This window comes from Hypanus sabinus, chromosome 22 (assembly GCF_030144855.1).
Source record: "Hypanus sabinus isolate sHypSab1 chromosome 22, sHypSab1.hap1, whole genome shotgun sequence".
In the NCBI taxonomy this organism is placed as follows: Eukaryota; Metazoa; Chordata; class Chondrichthyes; order Myliobatiformes; family Dasyatidae; genus Hypanus; species Hypanus sabinus.
Genome location: NC_082727.1, coordinates 53,072,896 through 53,098,952, shown reverse-complemented (window position 1 = coordinate 53,098,952; position 26,057 = coordinate 53,072,896). Strand labels below are relative to the sequence as shown.

General features: G+C 41.9%; 1 protein-coding gene across 2 annotated transcripts in view; it reads right to left on the bottom strand.

Moving 5' to 3' along the window:
• Window positions 1-25,825, bottom strand: part of LOC132379621 (inactive carboxypeptidase-like protein X2) — a 188,616-nt gene extending 162,791 nt beyond the window's left edge. The window contains exons 1-2 of one of the 2 annotated variants that reach the window (XM_059947753.1): window positions 25,518-25,825; window positions 24,555-24,656 (exon numbers count right to left, since the gene is read on the bottom strand). In XM_059947753.1, coding sequence (XP_059803736.1) covers window positions 24,555-24,656; window positions 25,518-25,752 — 337 coding nt within the window. In that variant the 5' untranslated portion in view covers window positions 25,753-25,825. Of the gene's footprint in view, window positions 1-24,554; window positions 24,657-25,242 lie in introns of both variants that reach the window. The other variant, XM_059947752.1, reaches the window with a different exon arrangement.
• Between the last annotated feature and the right edge of the window lie 232 nt (window positions 25,826-26,057).

Below are 26,057 nucleotides of genomic sequence, written 5' to 3'. Positions count from 1 at the left end.
TTGAAATGCTTATTTTCACTCTGATCTGATCAAGTGGACAGTTTCACATTTTAATCTATTATACTCCATTTGGAGATCTTCACCGTCACTTAACCTACCTTTCTTTTGCCGTATTATATCTTCTTCAGAGCTTATCTACCTTTGTGTCATTAGCAAATTTAGAAAACATTAACGGGCAAACACGAGGAAATCTGCAGATGCTGGGAATTCAAACAACAACACACACAAAATGCTGGTGGAACACAGCAGGCCAGGCAGCATCTATAGGGAGAAGCGATGTCCACGTTTCGGGCCGAGACCCTTTGTCAGGACTAACCGAAAGGAAAGATAGTAAGAGATTGGAAAGTAGTGGGGGGAGGGGGAAATGCAAAATGATAGGAGAAGACCGGAGGGGGTGGGATGAAGCTAAGAGCTGGAAAGGTGATTGGCAAAAGTGATACAGAGCTGGAGAAGGGAAAGGATCATGGGATGGGAGGCCTCGGGAGAAAGAAAGGGGGGGAACACCAGAGGGAGATGGAGAACAGGCAAACAACTAAGTATGTCATGGATGGGGTAAGAAAGGGAGGAAGAACATTAACGGAAGTTAGAGAAGTCAATGGTCATGCCATCAGGTTGGAGGCTGCCCAGCCAGTATATAAGGTGTTGTTCCTCCAACCTGAGATTGGATTCATTTTGACAGTAGAGGAGGCCATGGATAGACATATCAGAATGGGAATGTGACGTGAAATTAAAATCAGTGGCCGCTGGGAGATCCTGCTTTCTCTGGCGGACAGAGTGTAGGTGTTCAGCGGAACAGTCTCCCAGTCTACATCGGGTCTCACCAATACATAAAAAGCTGCACCAAGAGCACGAGACGCAGTATACCACACCAGCCGACTCACAGGTGAAGTGTCGCCTCACCTGGAAGGACTGTCTGGGGCTCTGAATGGTGGTGAGGGAGGAAGTGTAAGGGCAGGTGTAGCACTTGTTCCGCTTACAAGGATAAGTGCCAGGAGGGAGATCGGTGGGAAGGGATGGGGGGGATGAATGGACAAGGGAGTCGCGTAGGGAGCGATCCCTGCGAAAAGCAGAAAGGGGGGGAAGGGAAAGATGTGCTTGTTAGTGGGATCCTGTTGGAGGTGGCAGAAGTTACGGAGAATTATACGTTGGACCTGAAGGCTGGTGGGGTGGTTGGTAAGGACAAGGGGGACCCTAACCCGAGTGGGGTGGTGGGTGGATGGGGTGAGAGCAGATGTGTGGGAAATGGGAGAGATGCGTTTGAGGGCAGAGTTGATGGTGGACGAAGGGAAGCCCCTTTGTTTAAAAAAGAAAGACATCTCCTTCATCCTGGAATGAAAAGCCTCATCCTGACAGCAGATGCGGAGGAGACGGAGGAATTGTGAGAATGGGATAGCATTTTTGCAAGAGACAGGGTGGGAAGAGGAATAGTCCAGTTAGTTGTGAGAGTCTGTAGGTTAATAGTAGATATCAGTAGATAAGCCATCTCCAGAGATGGAGACAGAAAGATCAAGAAAGGGGAGGGAGGTGTCAGAAATGGACCAGGTAAATTTGAGGGCAGGGTGAAAGTTGGAGGCAAAGTTAATGAAGTCAATGAGCTCAGCATGCGTGCAAGAGGCAGCGCCAATGCAGTCGTCAATGTAACGAAGGAAAAGAGGGGAATGGATACCGGTATAGCCTTGGAACATGGACTGTTCCACAAAGCCAACAAAAAGGCTTAACTGGGACCCATACGGGTGCCCATGGCTACACCCTTGGTTTGGAGGAAGTGGGAGGAGCCAAAGGAGAAATTATTGAGAGTAAGAACTAATTCAGCTAGACAGAGGAGAGTGGTGGTAGAGAGAAATTCGTTAGGTCTGGAATCCAAAAAAAAGCGAAGACCACCTCGGTGGGGGATGGAGGTATATAGGGACTGGACATCCGTGGTGAAAATACGACGGTGGGGGCCAGAGAACTTAAAATCATTGAAAAAATTCAAAGAATGAGAAGTGTCACGAACATAGGTGGGAAGAGATTGAACGGGGGGTGGTGGGGGGGAATAAGACAATGTCAAGATATGCAGAAATAAGTTCAGTGGGGCAGGAGCAAGCTGAGACAATGGGTCTACCTGGACAGGCAGGTTTGTGGATCTTGGGTAGGAGGTAGAAACAGGAAGTGCAGGGTATGGGAACTATGAGGTTGGTGGCAGTAGATGGGAGATCCCCAGAGTTGATAAGGTTGGTGATGGTATAGGATACAATGCCCTGGTGCTCTTTAGTGTGGTCATGATCAAAGGGTAAATAAGAGGAGGTATCAGAGAGTTGTCGCTGTGCCTCGGCCAGGTAGAGGTCAGTACGCCAGACTACAACAGATCCTCCCTTATCAGCAGGTTTTATAGTGAGGTTGGGATTGGTGTGGAGGGAGCGGAGAGCAGAGTGTTCGGAAGGAGTGAGGTTGGAATTGGAACAGGGTGTGGTGAAGTCAAGACGGTTGATGTCCCGTCGGCAATTAGCAATAAAGAGATCCAGAGCAGGCAGAAGACCAGAGCGGGGTGTCCATGAAGAGGAGGAGGGTTGAAGACAGGAGAAGTGGTCATTGGTGGGGGTAGGAGAGTCCTTGTCAAAGAAGTTAGCTCAGAGACGGAGCTGGCAGAAGAATTCAGCGTCATGGCGTATGCGAAACTCGCTGAGGTGTGGGCAAAGGGGGACAACACTGAGGACGCTGAGGTGTGGGTGGGGGGACAACACTGAGGATGCTGAAGTGTGGGCAGGGGGACAACACTGAGGCCCTTATTGAGGACAGAGCGTTCTGCCTCAGAAAGTCTTATTTTCCACCATCTTATTTTCACCATGGATGTCCAGTCCCTATATACCTCCATCCCCCACCAAGATGGTCTCGAAACTCTTCGCTTTTTTTTGGATTCCAGACTTAACCAATTTCCCTCTACCACCACTCTCCTCTGTCTAGCGAAACTAGTTCTTACTCTCAATAATTTCTCCTTTGGCTTCTCCCACTTCCTCCAAACAAAGGGTGCAGCCGTGGGCACCCGCATGGGTCCCAGTTAAGCCTGCCTTTTTGTTGGCTTTGTGGAACAGTCTATGTTCCAAGCCTATACGGGTATCCGTCCCCCTCTTTTCCTTCGCTACATCGACGACTGCATTGGCGCTGCCTCCTGCACGCATGCTGAGTTCGTCGACTTCATTAACTTTGCCTCCAACTTTCACCCTGCCCTCAAATTCACCTGGTCCATTTCTGACACCTCCCTCCCCTTTCTTGATCTTTCTGTCTCCATCTCTGGAGACGGCCTATCTACTGATATCTACTATAAGCCTACAGACTCTCACAGCTACCTGGACTATTCCTCTTCCCACCCTGTCTCTTGCAAAAATGCTATCCCCTTCTCACAATTCCTCCGTCTCCGCCGCATCTGCTCTCAGGATGAGGCTTTTCATTCCAGGACGAAGGAGATGCCTTCCTTTTTTAAACAAAGGGGCTTCCCTTCGTCCACTGTCAACTCTGCCCTCAAATGCATCTCTCCCATTTCCCACACATCTGCTCTCACCCCACCCACCCACCACCCCACACTTGTCCTTACCTACCACCCCACCAGCCTTCAGGTCCAACGAATAATTCTCCGTAACTTCCGCCACCTCCAACGGGATCCCACTAACAAGCACATCTTTTCCTCCACCCCACTTTCTGTTTCTGCATAGATTGCTCCCTACGCGACTCCCTTGTTCACTCATCCCCCCCATCCCTTCCCACCGATCTCCCTCCTGGCACTTATCCTTGTAAGCGAAACAAGTGCTACACCTGCCCTTACTCTTCCTCCCTCACCACCATTCAGGGCCCCAGACAGTCCTTCCAGGTGAGACGACACTTCACCTGTGAGTCGGCTGGTGTGGTATACTGTGTCTCGTGCTCCCAGTGTGGTCTTTTATATATTGGTGAGACCCGACGCAGACTGGGAGACTGTTTCACTGAACATCTACGCTTGGTCCACCAGAGAAAGCAGGATCTCCCAGTGGCCACACATTTTAATTCCATGTCCCATTCCCATTCTGATATGTCTATCCATGGCCTCCTCTACTGTCAAGATGAAGCCACACTCAGGTTGGAGGAACAACACCTTATATACCGGCTGGGTAGCCTCCAACCTGATGGCATGAACACTGACTTCTCTAACCCGTTAATGCCCTTCCTCCCCTTCTTACCCCATCCATGACATATTTAGTTGTTTTCCTGTTCTCCTTCTCCCTCTGGTGTTTCCCCCCACCCCCTTTCTTTCTCCCGAGGCCTCCCATCCCATGATCCTTTCCCTTCTCCAGCTCTGTATCACTTTTGCCAATCACCTTTCCAGCTCTTAGCTTCATCCCACCCCCTCCGGTCTTCTCCTATCATTTTGCATTTCCCCCTTCCTCCACTACTTTCAAATCTCTTACTATCTTTCCTTTCGTCTAGTCCTGACGAAGGGTCTCGGCCCGAAACGTCGACAGCGCTTCTCCCTATAGATGCTGCCTGGCCTGCTGTGTTCCACCAGCATTTTGTCTGTGTTGTTGTTAGAAACAATTAGTTTGTTTCTTTGAGTTGTCATTTATATCAATTGTAAAGAGTTAAGGACCTAGCACTGACCTGTGACAAACCACTCATCACATCTTGCCAATAGAAAAACGATATGTTTGTGTCAGCCAGCCAGCCTTTTATCCTTGCCTCTTACCCCGTAAACTTTTATATATTGCAGTAAATATTCTTGGGATCTTTTAACACATGCTTTCTGGAAATTGAAGATTATTAAATAAACCGGTTCCCTTTATTCACAGTGCCAGTTATTTCTGCAAATAAGTTCCTTGCAAAACTTTATGTTCTTTCCCTGATTAATTGGGTTGTTTTCACATCTCCCACTGTAATGTCTTTAATAAATGTTTCTGCGTTCTTCGCTATGCAATGGAATTGCTCTTGGAACATCTTCAGATGTTGTCACAGGGTGATGCGTCTGCCCCTTACCCCTACTCCTAGCAGCGGCTAGTATCAATGTCCATGACCTTTGCTCAATCTCCCAGACATGCTGTGCTTCAAAGGGGACTGCCTGCTTACGCACTCTTGCACGGCAATGACTTGTTTCCATGGAAGACTTTAAATCTGCAAAATGTCCGCCAACATATCCCTTGCCAATCCCTGTAGAATTCTGCCGCTTTAACAGAAAGGAGCCATCAACCAAGAAGTCCACAATGCCATTTAAGAGCACCTGTTGCCATTAAAATGGGAGAGATGAAACAAGGTCACAGGTTGCAATATCGAGTTCCAGAATGGCATCCTTACATGGATATGGGCAAAAACTGGGATACACGATAGTAGGTGCAAGAGCAGGCCATTCGGCCCTTCTAGCCAGCACCGCCATTCACTGTGATCATGGCTGATCATCCACAATCAGTACCCCATTCCTGCCCTCTCCCCATATCCCTTGACCCCGCTATCTATAAGAGCTCTATCTAACTCTCTCTTAAAAGCATCCAGAGACTTGGCTTCCACTGCCTTCTGGGGCAGAGCATTCCACATATCCACCACTCTCTGGGCGAATTAGAAAGCAATGCCTGATAACAGCACAAAATGCTGGAGGAGCTCAGCAGGCCAGGCAGCATCTATGGAAAAGAGTACAGTTGACATTTCAGGCCAAGGTTCGACACTTTGACTGTACTGTTTTCCAGATGCTCCTGGCCTGCTGATTTTCTTCAGCATTTTATGTGTGTTGTTTGGATTTCCAGCATCTGTAGATTCTCTCTTGTTCTTGATGATAGAGAAACATTTGCAGAGAAACCAACTGAATATTCACTCTTTTCCAATTCCTATACTTTCCCATTTAACTATGCAATCACACCTTCATTGATACTTCTAATATACAGAGGATTCTAATTAACTGGGACACTTTGGGCCCAATATGTCTTGACCCAATTAAGCAGCTGTCACAATTAGCCAAAGTTTCATAGAAATAGTTAAAAGGCTATAAAAAAAGATAAACTACTGCTTAACTGAGTAACAAATTATGCATTTAAATGAAATACAAAACAAATTAGAACATTGTCAATACTACTACAGTATTATAAAACTATGTATTAATTCCAAGTAGTTATCAACAGATTTTTGATTAACTATAAATGGACAAAATTAGCACAGACACCTAGTGCAGGTAATGGACTCCCTTCATATAATGTTATTGACATCCTCCAAGTGTTCATTTGCATTGATTGCTGATATTCAAGATGATTGCTGATATCTTCAAACTCTTGGTAGTTCCTTACTTGTTAAAGTAGTGAAATCATTTCATTTACAGTTCTGACTGTCCCTGGCATTGCAAAGCCTGAATGACTGAAACTGCAGTGAGCAAAACAATGTTGAATTGTCATACTGCTTATTACTCTCCAACTATCAGTGACAAAAATCACTGTTTTTTAACACAAGCATACACAACTGATGCTATTTAGAAACTGTTCGCTCTAAGCACAGTACGTATATCTAACAGCCACACTCATGCATGCATCTGACACTAGTTAGAGACTGTTTGGCAACAATCACTTGTCCCAATTAAGTGGCATAGTGTCCTAAATAAACGAAGGAAGTCCTGGTTATTTTCTTAATTTTTTTTGTTTTTTAAGAGTTGTCCCAAATATGTGGCTACCCTGATTAACTGATGTCCAATTAACCAAAATCTACTATATACCCTTGTATCATATTAACATTCATCAATGTAAATAAATTGCTCATTTCACACCTCGCTTGATTTCTTTTCTCTTGTGAAAAAGATCATTGAAAAGTCAAATTACTTACAGGTAGCATCTGTGTAAAGAAAAATTGAATTGACATTTCAAGTCAAAAGCCCCCTCTCACACCTTTGACTGAAACTCAGAATCAGGGTTATTATCACTGATATATGTTGTGAAATTTGTTGTTTTGCAGCTGTAGTACATTGCAACATAAATTCTGTTTCTTTACACAGATGCCACTTGATGAACCAAGTATTTCTAGTACTTTCTGCTTTTATTTCCCATTTCCATTAACCACTTTTTTTTTAAACTTATTTTCCTCACTATTAAATTTACTTGGCTTAGTGTTTTAAGCAACAAAAGGGAGTTTTGCAAAATGAAAAAATATTGTGGTTGGAGGCGAGCATAATCTCCACTGGAAACTTGAACAACAGTAAAATATTTCTGTGATTTATGAACGCTGTGTTAAAAATATGCAGCCATATGTTTAAATGACTTTCCCATCCTTCCTCCAACATTATCCAAATAACCATAGGATATTGTTCGACTAGAGTGAAATGCTTCTACAAGAAACTGTGTCCAAGAAACTTCCTTGAGCATCTTAGACTTACCAGTTATTTCTAAAGACTGTGAAATAAATCAGCTGACAACATTTTAAGCCAGGGAATGGAAGTCAAAAACTGTTAACAAATTAAAATACGCCTTCAGTGGGCACTTTATTTGACACACCTGCTTGTTAATGTAAATATCGAGTCAGCCAATCACATGGCAGCAACTCAATGCATAAAAGCATGCAGACACGGCTGACAGCTTCATCTGTTGTTCAGACCAAACGTCAGGATGGGGAAGAAATGTGATCTCTGTGACTTTGACAGTGGAATGATTGTTAGTGCCAGAGAGGGTGGTTTAGTATCTCAGAAACTGCTGATCTCCTGGGATTTTCACACACAAGTCTCTCGGGAATGGTGCGAAAAACAAAACGTTCATTGAGCAGCAGTTCTGTGGGCAAAAACACGTTGTTAATGAGAGAGGTCAGAGGAGAATGGCCAGACTGGTTCAAGCTGACAGGAACTCAGGTAACCATGTGAAACAACAGTGATGTGCGGAAGAGCATCTCTGAGCGCACAACACTTTGAACCTCGTAGCGGATGGGTTACAGCAGTGGAAAAGCATGATTACACATTCAGTACTACTTTATCAGGCACAGGAGGCACCTAGTGAAACGTCCACTGAGTATAGAAAGGTAAACATAATCAATGTAACGTTGAGCAGAATTAAGATGATAGTAAATTATTCATTTTGTTATGGCAGAAGATTTCAGCAAAGAGAAACTCTTTTCTAATCATGCTACCCTTATCCTTGTGCGTGACCGAGATTATAAGTGCTGACGAAGGAGATATGGCTATTTGCTGAATTGGATCTTACACATAATACTCCTGTAGCCACCAATGATATTAGAAGGAGTAAACAATTAAACTGGTGGATGGGGTGTTAAGGAAAGGAGCTTTGTCTTGCATTGCATTAATCGGCCTCAGCTGTAATCGTGCAGATAAATGGATAGTAGTCCAGCAAACTCTCCAGGCATAGTTAGTTAAAAGGTAAAAAATGGGGGGGTTAAGGTGCAAGAGCAGTCTCAGATCCACTGTTGCAACCATGGATCTTATAAGGTTGGTTCAACTACATTTCAGGTCAATACATTTCCAGTTAAGGTCATGTACTTTAAATTCCTTAATGTTATTATTTCGGAGCACCTGTACTGGACCTTGCACTTAAGCGCAATTATGAAGAAAGGACAGCTGCGCCTCTGCTTCCTTCAAAGTCTGCAAGATTTGGCATGACATCTAAGACTTTGACAAACTTCGAAAGATGTGTGATGGAGAATATATTGACTGGTTGCTCCACAGCCTGGATGGAAACACCGATGTCTTTGAGTGGAAGATCCTACAAAGTTAATGGATACGGCCCAATCCAACATGGGTAAAGCCTTCCCCACCAGTGAGCACATCTACACGGAGTTCTGTCACAAGAAATCAGCATCCATCTTCAGGGACCCTCACTTGCCAGCTCTCGTCTTACTGCTGCCATCAAGAAGAAGATACAGGTGCTTCAGGACTCACACCATCAGATTCATGAACAGTTACTACCCCTCACCCATCAGGTTCTTGAACCAAAGGTTCACTCAATTTCACTTGCCCTGTCATTTAAATGTTCCCACAAACTATGGACTCACTTTCAAGGACTCTTCATCTCATGTTTTCAATATTTATTTATTGTTTTTTTGTATTTGCACAGTTTATTGTCTTTTGCACACTGATTGAACACCCGTTGATTTTGTTATGATTATTATTCCATGGAATTATTGAGAATGCCTGCAAGAAAATGAATCTCAGGGTTGTATATGGTAACATATATGTACTTTGATAATAAATTTTTATTGAATTTAATTCAAAAGGACTATATATTGATGTTGATAGGAACATACATGTGAACTTCCAATTTCAGGACTCGGAAACACCAGCCATACTTCCATAAATTTACTGATCCCAGACTTTGGTGGGCTCTGCTGTGAAAAAAGGTTTGAGCAGCTTAAGTTGCCATCGCCTATCAATGGTGATCACAGCTACCACAGCCCGAGAGTGCCTGAGCACTATGTGCCTATTGCCCGCTATGCTCAGTGCCTCCCTTGAGTCAACAGAAAGCAGCACGAACCCCACAGCTTTGAATCTACTATATTTATCTGTGACTCTCTAAATGCAGTGTGGGTAACTGGAACATGGTAGTTCCAGTTCCAGTTCCAGTTCACTAGTACTAAAGGCTACTTTTGCCAGGTATCTTGGCAACAAGTTTCTTAATGGGGACCTTCACAACAAGTGTTGTGCCCTGAATTTACCTGATCAGGTGATCTAATCTTAATTTCGGCATTAAGGCAAACCCTCATGAACACCAATGTAGATTGGAAGCAGAGTTGTACTAAGAATGTAGCCTGCCTTTATGCTTCTGTTGGGAATGGAACAAGCACAGATTATACTAAAATGTCTTAGAAAATGTGTAAAAATCTAAGATATGAAACCTTTGGGCTTTTGATTGGAATTAAGCTGGTTATTTTCAATAGAGACAGAGTAGAGTTTTAGGAGAGATGTAAAAGAGGGTATTAAATTAAGGGATAAAGCAGGCTGTTTGAATTGAATTAGATTCTGCATACATACTTTGATAATAAAATGAACTTTTGAACCCTTGAATAGCATGTGTACAAGTAGTTAATGTGAAGATTGGGAGAGGAATGCCAGAAAATATTTATCCTTGTCCTATAGAGTAGCCAATAGCTTTCATTCACTACAAAAATTCAATTGAACACTTAATGAAAAGTAAATTTGTAGTTAGGTTTAATAATTGTCTTAGTCTCCTGGATCTTAGTTTCATTGTCAGTCATCAGAGGGGAATTTCCAAAGAAGTTTGTGGAATCTACTGCAGGTATATATTTCCCCTCACTTTTTCTTCTTTCCCATGAGACTGCCTGGGCCAATGAGTGTGTTAATCGCGGCTGTGATGACACCTTCTACATGTGATAGAGTCGATTAGCCAGATGGTTTCCAGACCTCCTTCACTTATTCCATTTCTACTTGTGCAGTGTGTCTGAGGATATATAACATGTTTCTGTGTTAGGCTCTCGGGTGAAGGGGCTTGCTGTGTCCATTCCAGGGCAGTTAACTCACCATTGGTCCCCACTGGATACTCAGCTCTCACTTGTGGTTCCAAGTATGCGAAAGTGGCCACATTCTGGTAAACCACTTCGGGCTAAACCAGGTGAGGGTAGGTGGCAGCCTCATACGCCAGTGAAACAGGGACATGCCTAACCTAGCATGCGAAGTCAGCTCTGGCAGACTGGGCAGGTGAGATCCAACAGCCAGGAAGACGGTGCTGCAACATTCTGTGGAGAGTGAAGAGCATGACAATGCACAGAACACCTCATACACATCCACTGCAACCAGGGGAGACCCCAGTTTGAGAAGATTGTTCCTACTGCTCGACCTGCACTTCTGAGGTTGAGTGAGTGGAACTGCAACCAGTGTAATGGCTTTTCCACTTTAAAAATTCTCCCACATAGGCTTGCTGTCGTCGTCTGACACGATAGACAACCGCCACAATGTCAGGAGCTCATCTGCCTGACTTCTACCAGCAAAATTCCCCATGGCTAAAAGAACAAAGCACATCCATGGCTTCCAATCAGATGCTCATTGCTTGTAAAGTCCATCTGGCCTGCTCTTTTATGCGGCTCTGTGAAATTAATTCAAATGCGAGTGGTATACCAAAGTTAATGAATGGTGAGGGAACCATTTAAAATATTTATTGTTACAGTGTGTGACCTCTTTTACTAGGCTGATGATAGAAAATAGTGGAAATATTTCTCTATCATGTTAACTTTCAAAGTGTTCTTTCTCTCCCATAACTTAGGGATATACTATTCCATCTCAAAGCGGTTCAATTGTTCGTCGGGCTCAGCAGAAGATGAGCTCAATGATGGAGCAAGGCAGCAGCACCTGCTAACAGTTCAGTCCGCTGTTTAAGTAAGCCATCATTGATCACTGAGAAGTCTCAGTGACTGATCGTAACCGTGCATTTGGTGTTTAAGAAAATGCTAAGGCGACCTTCGCTAATGTTTGCTTGCTGGCTGTCCGGCGTCTCCTGAGCAAGATCATCTAATTTTTGCGGCACAAGTAATGTCATTCCGGTTGACAGTCAGATGCACTTTACCATATGGCGGCGTGTCCTTGAATAACTTGCTCCAAAGTCAATCCTTGCAGATTCCTGCAGTTGCAAGCAAGCCAAGGAGTGGGCAGACGTACAGCCATTATGTGGCAGGAACAAACAGTGCAGCAATGGTTGCCTATATCCATTCCTGAGCTGAGCCACTGACTTCCCAAAATCAGGAATTAAAAACACATGCAAAAATATTTTTAAAACACAGTAAAACGAAAGAAAGAGAGAAAAGGAGGTGAAAAGGAAATGTTAATCCTTCATATAAAAACAGGTAACACAGACAAACGTGCAAGAAATTAAAGATATCGTGGACAAAGTTCACAGTCAGATTTGTTTTTATAATCGAGGCAAATCAGGTTCAGCCTTCAGAGCACTAGATGAGAACAATAACGGGGTTAGTTCCACAATATTGGTCACCCTAATACAGGAAAGGAAATTGGTGCTTTGGAAGTATTTCAGAGAAAAGTGCTGGGTGGATTTCAGGCTTTGGCAGGCTCAGTTATGAAGAAAGGTTTTAAGCAGCTTAAGTTATTTTCATTGAATCAAAAAACCGCTGGTCAGAGCCATAATAATGGCCCTCAAAATAATGGAAAGTATGCACTATGTTGAAATATGTGAAGTAAGTAAAATGTTTAACTTGGACTATGACCATCAAAATAAAGATCAGAAGTAAAATTCCACAAACCTCAAGTACTGTTAGGAAAGGAAATTCTCCATTGGATAATGAACTGTCCTTGGCTCTCTGGCCCCACTGCTGCAGATTTCTGCGTTATGAGGCTGGAACGAGCCCAGGCACTCACCCAGCCACTGTTGTGGCCTTTGTCCATTCTAGTGACAGGATAAAATGTGCATGCTTATGGTGATGGGCTGATGAAAAAATAGTGGAAAAAGGAAAGCACAACTCATTTTCTGCCATTTGTCCTATTTGAATTTTGGATTTTAGTGACTTCCTGTTAAGGATTGGTGTATGGTGTTCCAAGGTTACTGTCAGACATGCACAGAGCCTGGAAACAGTGAGCGACTCAAAGTAACACACACAAAACGCTGAAGGAACTCAGCAGGTCAGGCAGCATCTGTGGGAAGGGAAAAAAGAGATAGCTTTTCAGGCTGACACTCTTCGTCAGGACTAGAAAGAAAGGGGGAAGAAGCCAGAATAAGAAGGGGGGGGGGGGGAAGGAATTCAAGCCAGAAGGTGACAGATAAAGCATTGTGAGGAAAACAGTTTGTGGGTGGGGGAGGAGGGTGAATTCAGATGCTGAGAGGTGATAGGTGGAAAAAGTAAATAGCTGAAGAAGAAGGAATCTGATAGGAAGGGAGAGTGGACACTGGGGGAAAGGGCCAGAGGAGGGGCACTAGGGGGAAGGTGATAGGTAGGTAAGGAGAAGAGAAGAGGTGCGAGAAGAGGTGCGAGAGGAGCCAGAATGGGAAATGGAAGAAGGGAGAAGGGGGGAGGAGAAGAAAGACACTCAAAGACACCCTGCAAAAAATCTACTCCGATTCTGGTTCAAGTTCAGTATGCTTTCCACATGTTTCCATCAGCTAATAAAAAGAGAACATTTGGTCATTTTCACAATGATGTTTATCGGATGTTGTTGTACGGAACTTGGAGTTTACAATTTTGATATTATAACAGTGTTCATACTGCATAATAAAGTACTTTTAGACATACTAAAGTTGAGAAAAGCATTACATAAATAAAAATCTTTCTTCCTTTTCTTGCCACATCAGGGCACTCGTCTCCAACAACTGTCTAAAGAACAAGCTTCTCAGAATCAGAAACAGGTTTGTTGTCACTGATGTATGTCACGCTCAGAGCAACACCTTATATTCCATCAGGGTAGCCTCCAACCTGATGGCATGAACATCGATTTCTCTTTCCTGTAAAAAACAATTTCCCTCCCCCCTTCCTTTTCTTCCATTCCACATTATGGCCTCTTATGTCTTCTCACCCGTCCATCACCTCCCCGTGGTGGCCCTCCTCCTTCCCTTTCTCCTATGGTCCACTCTCCTCTCCTATCAGATTCCTTCATCTCCAGCCCTTTAACTTTCCTACCTACATGACTTCAACTATCACCGTTCCACCTTGTTCCTCTTCCCCTTCTCCCACCTACCATCTTGCCCCTTACTTTCCCATCCTAATGAAGGGTCTCAGCTCAAAATGTTGACTGTTTATTCATTTCTATTTATGCTGCCTGACCTGCTGAGTTCCTCCAGCATTTTGAATGGGTTACTCAGTACATAACAGGAAGGTTTTGTATTCAACCTTTTCTACTTAAAGGAAATCATAACACCCAGTTTCCCCAATCAGGTCTGGAATCAATGAATCTTGTTTGAGTTTGAAACTCTCCAATATCATATCTGAATGGTTATTCTGTATGTGTGAACCTAAACATTGTCTGCCAATATGCTGTTGGCAATGAATTTTCCCCTCTAGAGCTCTTGATTAGAAAATTGATGTGCATAACTGCCAATTATTTGTGCAGTACCAGTAGATACGTACTCCCAACTAGTGAGACTCTTGCCGGAAGTACAAAAAACAGGTCTGAAGATCCCTTCGATATTAATAGCCTACTTTGCTTTTACAGGGAATTATCCCAAGCCTGTTACCAGATGATTCCAAAAAATATATATATACTTGCCAACAGAGGTCCTTACATTCTGATACAAGAAGTATTTATACCAAATGGTTTGTTGCCATCAGTACAGCCATAAGACTGTAAGATACAGAAGAAGAATTAGGCCATTTGGCCCATCGAGTCTGCTCTGCCATTTTATCATATTTGATCCATTTTCCCTCTCAGCCTCAATCTCCTGCCTGCTCCCTGTAACCTTTCACGCCCTAGCTAATCAAGTTTCTGTTAACCTCTGCCTGAAATATACTTGGTCTCCACAGCCGCCTGTGGTAATCAATTCCACAGATTCACCACTCTCTGGCTAAATAAATTCCTCCTCATCTCCATTCTAAAAGGACGCCAATCTATTGAGGCCATAATGGACGTTAGCAGCCTTCATAGATGCCTAGATTTGCACCCAAGTTTGAGCTTTAATTGCGAAGTTCAATAGAGCAAGAGGGTTCATCCATATTTAATAACACAGGAATAGTCAGCCATGATATTGACTGAAAATCAGAAGACATCTCAAGTTGATGCACATTAAAGAGCAGAGAATCTCAATTAAGTATGTCAAATATTTATTTGTATCATGTTAAGGGACCATTGTTGCCACATGAATAAACATATCAAAATTGTTAACACTGAGCTTTGTGAGTATCTGAGTTCATCTTTTTTGTTGGCTTTGATTCAAAACACAACAATGTGCTTTCTTTTTCAACTTACACCAAGGAATAGATTTCAAGTATTCTACGCCTACCAGCATGCTGAAAGTGAACTGCCTAGCCTGCTGAGTGCACTGCACAGGGAACAGTGAAATACAAATTCTGGCCTTATTTCTAAAAGATTAATATTCAATTCGAATGTCCTAACAAACTGGGGGCTGAAGAGGAGTTGGAGAAGTATGAATGGTAGAGGTGAAGCACCAGTACAAGTCAGACCCAAAATTTCCTGCAATACATTTGTGTCATAACTGCTTTAATAATATAATTGTCATATTAACACATTCTGAATTTCCTGACCAATTAGGCTATTCAGTCCATCAAGTTTACGCCTCCTATACCCATGGAACTGCAGCCAAACCATTCCCTGTCTTGCCTCTATGATGATGATCATCATCATTATGTGCCATGTTGTATGACGTGGGTGATCATGGTCTTGGTCCATGATTGTTCTTGGCAATTTTTTATTTTTTTTATTTTTTTTTAATTTTTTTTTACAGAAATGGTTTGGCATTACATTCTTCTAGCCAGTGTCTTTACAAGATGGGTAAGCCCAGCTATTATCAATACTCTTCAGAGATTGTCCACCTGGTGTCAGAGGTCACATAACCAGGACTTGCGATATGCACCATTTGCTCATTGACCATCCACCACCTCCTCCTATTGCCCTGTTTGGGGGAAGGGGTGGTGCTAAACAGGTGCTACACCTTGCCCAAGGTGTATCTCAGACCTCCAAAGATGCTCAGCCAAATGCAAGAAAGGAACTGAAAGCCAAATTGGAGCATCAAGACTAGTTTAAAGCAGTCCAACACTAATATTCATGCTAGCAGCTAGAAAGAATCAGCTCTGTGAAGCATCAAACTGAATTGTTTCCACTCTTTACTTGCCTTCCATCAAAACAGTAGGAATTTGTCCAGCATTTAAATATTATAAACAACCCTTCTGATGGCACAGACTTCAGGTTTGTTTGCCATTATATACTCCTGAACTTTTTCCTTTCGTTTGTATATGTCTTTACTTACAGTAATCCATTACCATCTGTAAATCTCTCATCACTGGATATCTTTTGTATTAGCAGCATTTACTTAAAAAGCAATTGAATATTTGGAATCATTCTGGACATCTTAATGCTGTGTCATGAGGACCTATTATATGTAATCATCTGCAAAGGGCAAGCAGTCTTAACATTAAATCATTCGTACCTTAATTGGAGACGTCTAGTGACTCATGGTGTACTGTCACAGTCACTGTACAATGCAAGACCCAAAGATCAAATAACTAATGTCACTTTTATATTGAGTTACAAAACTCAGCAGAAATAGTGGAATAGGGCAGGAAAAAAAAAACATTCTTCTCTCACCTCGGCTAATCGCACAGCAATGCGAGCTCAGAGTTCACTAATTCTTGTAGGAAATTCAAATACAGTTAATTTGTAACACGTGTAAAGTTGGGAAAACCTGAAGGCATTGGGCAAAGCTTTAGAATCAAGACATGACAGAAGCTCCCGTTTCTCAGCAAAGTCTTCCTGACCATCACCGGGGAACATGAAGTAAAGAGGTGTTCTCCAGATACCCAAGTAGACCTTCGTAGGTGCCCAGTTTTGAGCAGCACCATTGTTCTACCGATCCCTTTTAGGGCAATCATTATGCTCCACTACACGATATATGGTGTCTGCACAAGGAGTGTGCAGCAGTCACTGCAATTCATGCTGTCATGGACATAGGTATTTGCAGAAGGTGAGAACAACGTCTAGCTGGTTTCTTGTATTGGTTTGCTTATCATCTCTTTGCAGAGCTGAAATGGCAGCTCGATCGTTCATTTTCCTATTACTGCAATTCTCTGTCACAGACATTGAGGTTCCCCATTCAGAGTACATTCTGTGTCCTTGTTACTCAAGATGTTGTCACCCAGGACATGCTCTCTTCTTATTACAACCATTAAAGAAGGAGGTACATGAGCCTGAAGGCACACTCAACATTTTAGGAACAGATTCTTCCCTTCTGCCATCAGATTTCTAAAAAGACATTGAACCCATTTACAATGCCTCACTATTTTATTTCCTATTTTTGCTTTCTTTCTGCGCTACAAAGTTAATTATATATATATTCTGGTTAATTGGGCCATCCGTTGATTGAGGCACCTGTTTATTTGGGACAACTCTTAAAGAACAAAAACTATTAAAAAAATAGCCAGGCTATTTTGGGACACCATGTCCTTTAATTGGGGCAGTGAGGCAGCAGACTGGTGCCATCAGTCACATGCACTTGTGTGGCCGTTAGACACTGCACCGTGCTTCCAGCGATCGGTTTTCAAATAACATCAGTTGCATGTACTTGTGTTTAAAAAGCGGTGATCTTTCACACTGATAGCGGGCGAGAAATAAGCACTAAGACAATTCAGGGCTGTTTTGCTCACTGCAGTTTCAAGTATACAGGCTTAGAGATGCCAGAAATGGCCAGGAGTGAAAATGAAACGATTTCATTCCTTGAACAAGTTAGGAATTATGAAGGTTTCAACAAACATCTTGAATGTTACAATGAAAATGGAGGATGCATTGGTCGACAGCTTTGTTTGAAGGCAGTCCATTATCTGCACAAGATGTCTGTGATGATTTTGCTAATTTATAGTAAATCAAAAGAACACAGCAAATGAATTCCTCCCTCGATAACTATTAGAAATGAATACACAGCTTTATAATACTGTAGAAGTATTGATAGTGTTCTAATTTGTTCTGTATTTCATTATTACTTAGTTAAATGATAGCTGTGATTTTTATACATTAACTATTTCTATGAAATTTCAACTAATTGAGGCAGCCACTTAATTAGACCAAAGTGTACTGAGTCCCAATTAACCAGTATTCACCGTATTCCTTATTGTAACCTATAGATTTTTTATTATTATGTATTGCATTGTACTGCTGCCACAAAACAACATGAACACTACCTGGCAACACACACAAAATGGAAAAGAGTAAACAGTCGATGTTTCTGATGACACCCTTCATCTGTCCCAACGAAGGGTCTCAGCCCAAAACGTTAACTGTTTACTTGTTTCCATCGATGCTGCCTGGCCTGCTGATTTCCTCCATTATTTTGTGTTTGTTGTTTGGATTTCCAGTATCTGCAGACTTCCTCGTGTTTATGAACACTATCTGATTATTTTTGCTTTTTGCACTACTTATGTAATTTATATATATTATTGTAAGTTATGCCCGGCTGGTGGCATAGTGGCATCAGCGCTGGACTTCAGGGCGAGAGGTCCCGAGTTCAAATCCGGCTGGCTCCCTTGCATGCTCTCTGTCCGTGCTGGGTTAAAAGCTGGTGATCTCTTAAAAATAACTGACCCAGCAGAAGGCAAGGGCCTGCTGTAACTTGCCAATATGTCATAGTGGCGTGGAGGGAAATCGTCCACAAACTGGAAATTCCAGATGCGACCTACCGACGATTGTATGTTATAGATTTTTTATGTACTGTACTGCTGCCGCAACACAACAAATTTCATGACATATGCCAGTGATATTAAACATGATTCTGAATTCATAGCAGCATTAATTCATCAGCTGAAGAAAATGTCAGGGGATAACCTGGAGTTGAATCCCTTCCCCATATTTTATTAGACTTCTTGATCATGGAAATAGTGTTGAGGAACCCATGCTACTCCCTGCATCCTTCTGCGTGATTACTTCTGGTGAGTCTGTCCTACATGTCAGACAGACATACCCTGGGCAGATGTTGCAGAGGTTTGGCATGTTATCTGTACATTATGATTCTGTGTGTAAAACTATGTCAGGCAGCTGCTGTCTAATCTGTGGAACAGTTCTACTAATTTAGACAGGAGTCTGAATGAGTAGAACTTTGTAAGCATGGCCTGGTGTCATTTTAATATCTACAAATCATTGCGTAGATCAATGCTAGTTGATTCGTCCAATTCCATTGTTTTTCTGTTTAAATGTTACTGTTAATATCTAATAGGCTCATTTGGTGCTTTATTGGCCATTTAACCACATTGTTGTTGCACCGAAGACACAGATGACCCAAATTATTTTAGGGTACCACATTTTATACCCTGAAGGGCATTAGTGAACCAACTGGGTTCTCCGAACAGTCTGATATTCTCATGGTTACTGTTACTAAGGCCAGATTTTCTGAATTATTATATTATTTAATTAACTGAATTTAAATTACACAACTGGCATGAAATGTGAAATTACATTCCTAATTATTAAAGCAGGCCTTTTGGTTTAATGATGTGCTAATTTAACCAGCCCCTTAATCAGATTAAGTTTTGGCCGTATGAGCCTATGTTGCATACAGTAAATTAATTAATAAAATATAAGATGGAGATCTTTATATAACTAACTTTTAAGCACTTTCATTTTTGTTCACACCGACAGAAGTTCTGATAACAGTATAATGTATTTTTGACATATTTAACTCCAGCATCTTCTCCTAAATGTTAATTCCTAACTACCCTCTGAAGAGGCTATTGATAGTTTTAATTTTTTTCAAACCAAGCTTCAAAGGAAAGCGCCAATACCTCCTGTCGACTGAGGTTTCAGAAACAGCTTTTCCAGTAACAGCCATATCCCGAGACAGAATTTTTAGTTTTGCATTGATTGTTAAGATTTGTGTTGAGCAATTAAATGAAAAATATTAATGTTTAGTCGGTGATGTTGAATGCATTCCAAAGGACTTATATGTCAAAATGAAAGTGCATTTTTTTAAATTATCCAAATCCAAAATCAACTCAGTAGTAAAATGGGACTCTGCTAAAAAATAACAGTTTTTAACCACAAAAGTTACAAAGGGTTTCAGTTAATGCATGCACATTCTCATATCCACATGTAGTCACACAGCCGCTTTCATTATGATCTTCATTCAGCTCAAGAGCACAAGTTTTACGTGCACATCTCAATTCTAAGTCCTGCTTTCTGTGCCAATAGTTCATATTTATCATGGAAAAGTCCCAAAAAAACACGTCAACAGTTTGCCATCGGAGCCTGGTGAAATAGATGGGCCACAATTTGAGAAGAAATGTAGTCAGCTCTGCAAGAAACCACCAATATTTTCCTCTGTAGATGCCAACTAGTTTGGGATTTCCAAGCAAATTTAGTAGTTGCACTCAGGAGATCCACAGAAACTGTTAACTGTCATTTCTCCTTGGCCATCATGAGCAAGGGCATCCCACCACTGACCATAAACTTGGAGCGCACAAGTCATTCAAAACAATTCACCTTTTCAATCTACCTGGCACTAACTGGGTCAACAAATATTTAAAAAGGTATTAAAATATTATCAATTTTAATATTTACATTAGCAATATTTGCCCATTCAAAATCCTACATTGCTTCCAGATCTTGTAATTTACCTGAGAGAACTTACCTAAATAGATGACCCTGAGTAACACCAGAATTAAATCACTAGGAACAATGGTAAAGTGAGATAGGAGCTCTATCATCATCATCATTATATGCTGTGGTATATGACATGGGTGATTATGGTCTTTTTGACCATGATTGTTCTTTTCAAATTTTCTACTTAAGTGTTTTGCCATTGCCTTCTTCAAGGCGTTATCCTTACAAAATGGGTGACCCCAGCCATTATCAATGCTCTTCAGAGTTTGCCTGCCTGGTGTTAGTAGCCTCACAACCAGGACATGTGATATGCACCAGTTGCTCATAACAACCTTTCACCACCTGCTCCCATGGGTTCACGTGACTGTGATCAGGAGGCTAAGCAGGTGCTGCACCTTGCCCAAGGGTGACCTGCAGGCTAGCGGAGAGAAGGAGCACCTTACACCTCCTTTGGTAGAAACATATCTCCACCTGCCACCCAGAGATTTATACCAGAATTAATTACAATAGTTGAATTTTGAAATTCAGAACGGAGACATGAAAGTACCATTCTCTGTTTTGTTTCCACTATCATCCCACCAGACCAAGAAATTTATTATCACATATGTGAAAATAAAACTTGCCAATAAAACACTCAAACAAATGCAACGTGATTGCTGCTCTTCAGTCAAAATGCTTAACCAAACCCTGGGCTCTTCTCAATACCAAGCTGCCTGGCTCAAAGCTTTTACTGGTTCAAAAACCACTGAGCCATAGCCTTAGCCAACATGGAAAGCTGTTGCATTTTCCATGTCATCAAATTACAAATCGTAAAAACTTGAAATCAATGTTCAAAAACCACTTCTTCTTTCCACAACATGGAACACTGGAACTAAGCTAATTTAATGTCACATAAATCAGCTGTATCACAATTTAGGCAATTGTAACCAGCATTTCCTCTAATTTTACTTTAAACTGTGTGACACATTACATTTTTCTTTTGTAATATGCATACAATGAAAATTTAGAATGAAGATTGAAAAAATCACGTTTTTTTCAATTTTATTTATTAACTGAAGAGTATAATGAAATAAGCTGCTGAGAACAATCATGGTCAAGACAGATAGAAAATTACAATCGCCCGCATCATACAAAACAGCATTTAATTGACGATGTGATGATGAATAAGTACAACAATGAAAATCTTACACATTTTGTAAACTTTTTTCTCATGTTTATTCCAGCGGCATGGCAACAAAGGCTATGTGTGTGGGAGCATTTCAGTAACTGTGTGGCCACACATCCACTCGACTTAGAGGAAACAGTGATGCTAATTGTCAGAAAGTTATCCCATGAACAATGAGAACTTGAATAGTGAAAACCATAGGGAAAGTATTCTGCAACTTGAGCAGTCAAGTTCCTAATTCTGGCGCTGCATCTAGTGTTACAACATTCTGTTCATATGCATGATAGAAATAGGTTGTTTCCAGGTAATGCTCAATCAAAGTAAAACTTGCACTGACACATTTAATAATTAATAATTTTGAGATTCTTCTCATGAACATTTTGGTCAAATTCTAGTCAGCCACAAAAATTGTTTCCAAACTTTGCAAACTTCAGGTAAAATGAGTGACCAAGAATTTTATTATGAAGCTAACAATTTTTCAGTGTACAGCAGGCTCAAGTCTTGGACAGTTGTTGGCACTGTGTAAATTCACTATTATAACTTTATTAAGTTAAACAATGCTGTGGCTTAAGGCCATATGGAAGCAGTCAGTCAATCGAAATTGGCAGCTCCACTCTCACTAAGCGCACACACAATCAACAAATTTTGCACATTGGCATCTACAAATAAACTAACTTCAGTAAATAGCTGATAGAACAATTGGTTCCTTTTCAACAATAAACAACTTAAGAGGTTGTCCAGAGCTAAAATATCTGGATGGACATTTTTGCTAAGTTTGCTGAAACTGGGTTTAATTATACTTCTGATAATGCAAAGCCAAAGTAATTGATTTGCTTCTGCAAGGTGAACCAACAGTGCTGGTACACGTCATAACAAATTTCAATTATGAATTTACTGCATTGTTTTCATTCATTTAAAACCAAAACTGATCACATAAAAAATTGCACCATACAATTAATGATTACAAATGCAACATGGCAAAATAATTATGGATTGCAGTAGAAAGAATACTTCTGTTATTTATTGATTGATTGAGATACATCGAGTAGAATCCAGCCCTTTAAGCCACAACACCCAGCAATTGCCCAATTTTTTATCACTACCCTAATCATGGGACAATTTTACAATGACTAATTTTTAAAAAAAACTTGTGTCTTTGGACTGTAGGATGAACATACCAACTCCTTACAAGCAGCAGTGGGAATTGAACCCAGGTCACCTGTGGCCGGCAGGTGGTGCAATGACATCAGTGCCAGACCGGAGCAAAGGCTCGCGAGTTCAATGCCAAGTTGGGCCACCCCTGAGTACACTTTCCATCCATGCTGGGTTGAGGAGAGGAGCTAGCCATTTGGCCTCATAAAAAAAAAGAAGGGTCCCAGTTAATCCGAAAGGGGACCAATCCTGACACCATACGCCAGACAAGAATGGCTGACTGTCTGGTGCGACACGCTTAAAAAAAACCTGTACTGTATTGTGCTATTCACTTTGCTACCAGGCCGTTGAGCACTGCTTCTTCAGTGATCTACCTGAATTTACCAGCAGTTAAGATCGTCAATGAGCAACACACACAATAATGCTGGAGTAAACCAGCAGGTCAAACAGCATCTTTGAAGAGGAATAACAGTCGACGTTTTGGGCCGACACTCTTCATCAGGGCTGGAAAGGAAGGGGGAAGAAGCCAGAATAAGAAGGAGGGGGTGGGAATGAAGTTAAAGCTGGCAGGTGTCAGATGAAGGTGGGAAGGTGATAAAGTGAGAAGCTGCGCGGTGAAAGCTGGAAAAAGTAAAGGGCTGAAGACTGAAGCGGACCATAGGAGAAAGGGAAGGGGGAAGGGCATCTGCATAATTTTTTGTGCTTAAGCTTGACAATGAGCTCTTCCTGAACATATGCCAGTGTGTATGGAGCACCACCAGAACAGTATCAACTTACAGAGATGTCTCAGCACTCCAGTTGGGGAATCCGTCCTCTGTACTTGCTCCAGATTAAGTTGGCACAAGTACAGTGGTCTCATCACCACAAATGGAAGAAATATATTGCAGAAAAGCAGAAGATCATTTTGTTTATTTTAATTATGTTAATTTAAATATTTTACTGTTTTATGTGTGTCTGGTTTAGTCATTTTACTTTTAATTTTGTCATTATAGAACTGTAACATTTTTAAAATATTGTCTTTACAAATCCAAAGTGATCTTGTATATTTGGAAATGTCAAAGTCATTTACTATGATACAATCGCAGTGACAGCCCTGACAGATAAGGAGCCTGGGGACAGGACTTCCCAGCTGTCAAAACTATTTTGTCAGAGCGGCCGGCCACTTGCACTGGAAGAGGCACTGTACTGCAGTGGGCATGGCATGTTGGAGCGCTGTCAAATAAACAGCATAGGCCAGGGGCAGGCATTCAGTGATCCACTACAACAAAAGTGCTTCCAATTCTATTTTGGTGCATCAAAAATCCATATGCTGCGTACCACTTCAACGATGGCAAACACTTAAATCATGCAGTAACCTCGTAGGATCACACACAGGAATAAAGTCAGGATGTTTATTTCACAGAAGACACACACAGTGTAAAATTTAAGGTTTCTACGTCAGCACAGTAGCATAGTAGCTAGTACAATGCTTTACAGTACAGGTGACCCCAGTGCAAATGCTGCCACTGTCTGTAAGGAGTCTGTCTGTACGTTCTCCATGAACAATCTGTGTTTCCTCCGGGTGTTCCGGTTTCCTCCCACTGCCCAGGGAAATACGTCAGTAGATTAATTGGTCATTGTCCTGCGATTAGGATAGCATTAATCTGGGGGATCGCTGGGCAGTGCAGCTCCACAGGCTGAAAGGGCCTATTCCTCGCACAACTTCAACAAGCAAATCCCTTTCTGCCCAAGTAGCCAGCGCAGGATCTGCGATCTTACACCGGCTCCAAGTTCTTCCTCAGTGTAGACTATAAGTTGCTGCAAATACTCAATTGAAATGAGACCAGAACAAATTATTAAGTATTCAATACACTGCTCTAGGAAATGAATAGAAAGATTAATTTCAAATTCTTCCTCAGTGTTGACCATAATTTACTGCATATGCTTAGTTGAAATTAGACCAGACAAACTAACAGATATTCAAAATTCTGCTCTGGGAAGTGGATAGAAACTAAGAAATCTCTTCCATTGGTGAAGTTACTGGGTAAGAGAGTGTAATATTCAAGACTTTGTACTTACTCTCAATCTTTTTTTCTGACACCTTGTAGTTTTCCTGACTGAAGTTTGGTGTTTTGCTGTTGGATTTCTTCTCTTTCACAGTTTTTTTATTTCCATTTTTAACTGGAAAATGAATGATAAAACATTAAATGGCAATTTTCAAAGTTACTATAGTTTTAGGGGATAGTTTCACCGCGCGTAATCAACACCTTGCATAGAAACAGTGTTCAAACATTGCAATAAGAAATTCACACGACCTCTCCCTCCAAATTCACTAATCCAAAAGGCCGCGAAAGCCTTCAAGAACTACACATTTCAGCTAAGATGCACTAGTCTTTCTGCTGTGTGAATACAAATACCTACTTGTCTTAAGCGCAGTAAACAGTGAAACTCGTTTTTATATCCTATATTTTGGTTTTATTGCTCTGTACGAAAATGAACCGAACAGAAACACTTGGAAACTTCAATGAAGCCGTCGGCGCTGTTTACAGAACTTTTTTCCCATACGTTGAACGAGTTCTGCACGTGGTTTGATATCATGACCAACACTGACATTTACTTTCTAATATTCACATGAACATACTCAAGTACTGCGTTGTAATTCTAAAATTTGAGCATTCTTAAATTCATTTTGTACTGAACGTATGCAGTCACTAAACCACGTTTGGGAATCGAACCCGTTGTATTTGTGTTAGGAGCCGCACCTTACCTAACGTCCCAGCGGGTTTCTCTTTTCCTTTCTTCACCCTCCCCTTAGGCTTAGGGTGCCTCCCCACGGGAACCTCCGGGATTCCACGCTCCTCGGGGCGGTACAGTCGTTCCCGGGAAATGATCTCTTGCAGGTAATAATCATGGTCCTCCACGGGGTTCCCACAGGCAACATCCAAGAAGGTTACTAACCCCCAGGAGCAAATCCCCAGAACTGCGACGCAATAGCCACCGGTCAGAGGGAACATTGTTTGTAGCAGGGGGCAACGCACTCACCACCGACTCCACCAGAACAAATGTGGGAAGCACAGTCCTCCAGTAGCCTATCGATCCCCTCCCGCTCATTTACTTTCACAAACTTTCCACGCCGGGCGATACGCAGAACTTGGACTTGGTAGCTCCATGTGACTTGACGCAACAAGCAGGGAGTTTCGGCTGGGTATTGGCAGGTGATCTCGGAGCTTTGCGGAGAGCTGCACGATTTCCGTGAAAACACAGTAATCAGAACCATCTCTTTACGCAGCACCAGAACGCGTATTGCCTTAGAAGAGGGTTGGCAGCCGGCACCGCCTCTTAATCTTCTCAGACCTCTAATAAAACAATTTGCTTATGCTGGTCCATGTGTGCGTTGCGTAAGGCTGATAAAGCATCTTTTGTTTTTAATTTAGTGCGATCCTTGCCAACGTGGCTTCTAAAAGTATCAAATCCAGAAACAAGCGCGCCAGAAAAAGAAAAGAACGGGTGCAATTAAAATTTGAGAAACGAGATATCTCGCTTTCAGGACAGTTTTGCGCGATTTTTTTTCCCCCCAGAGGT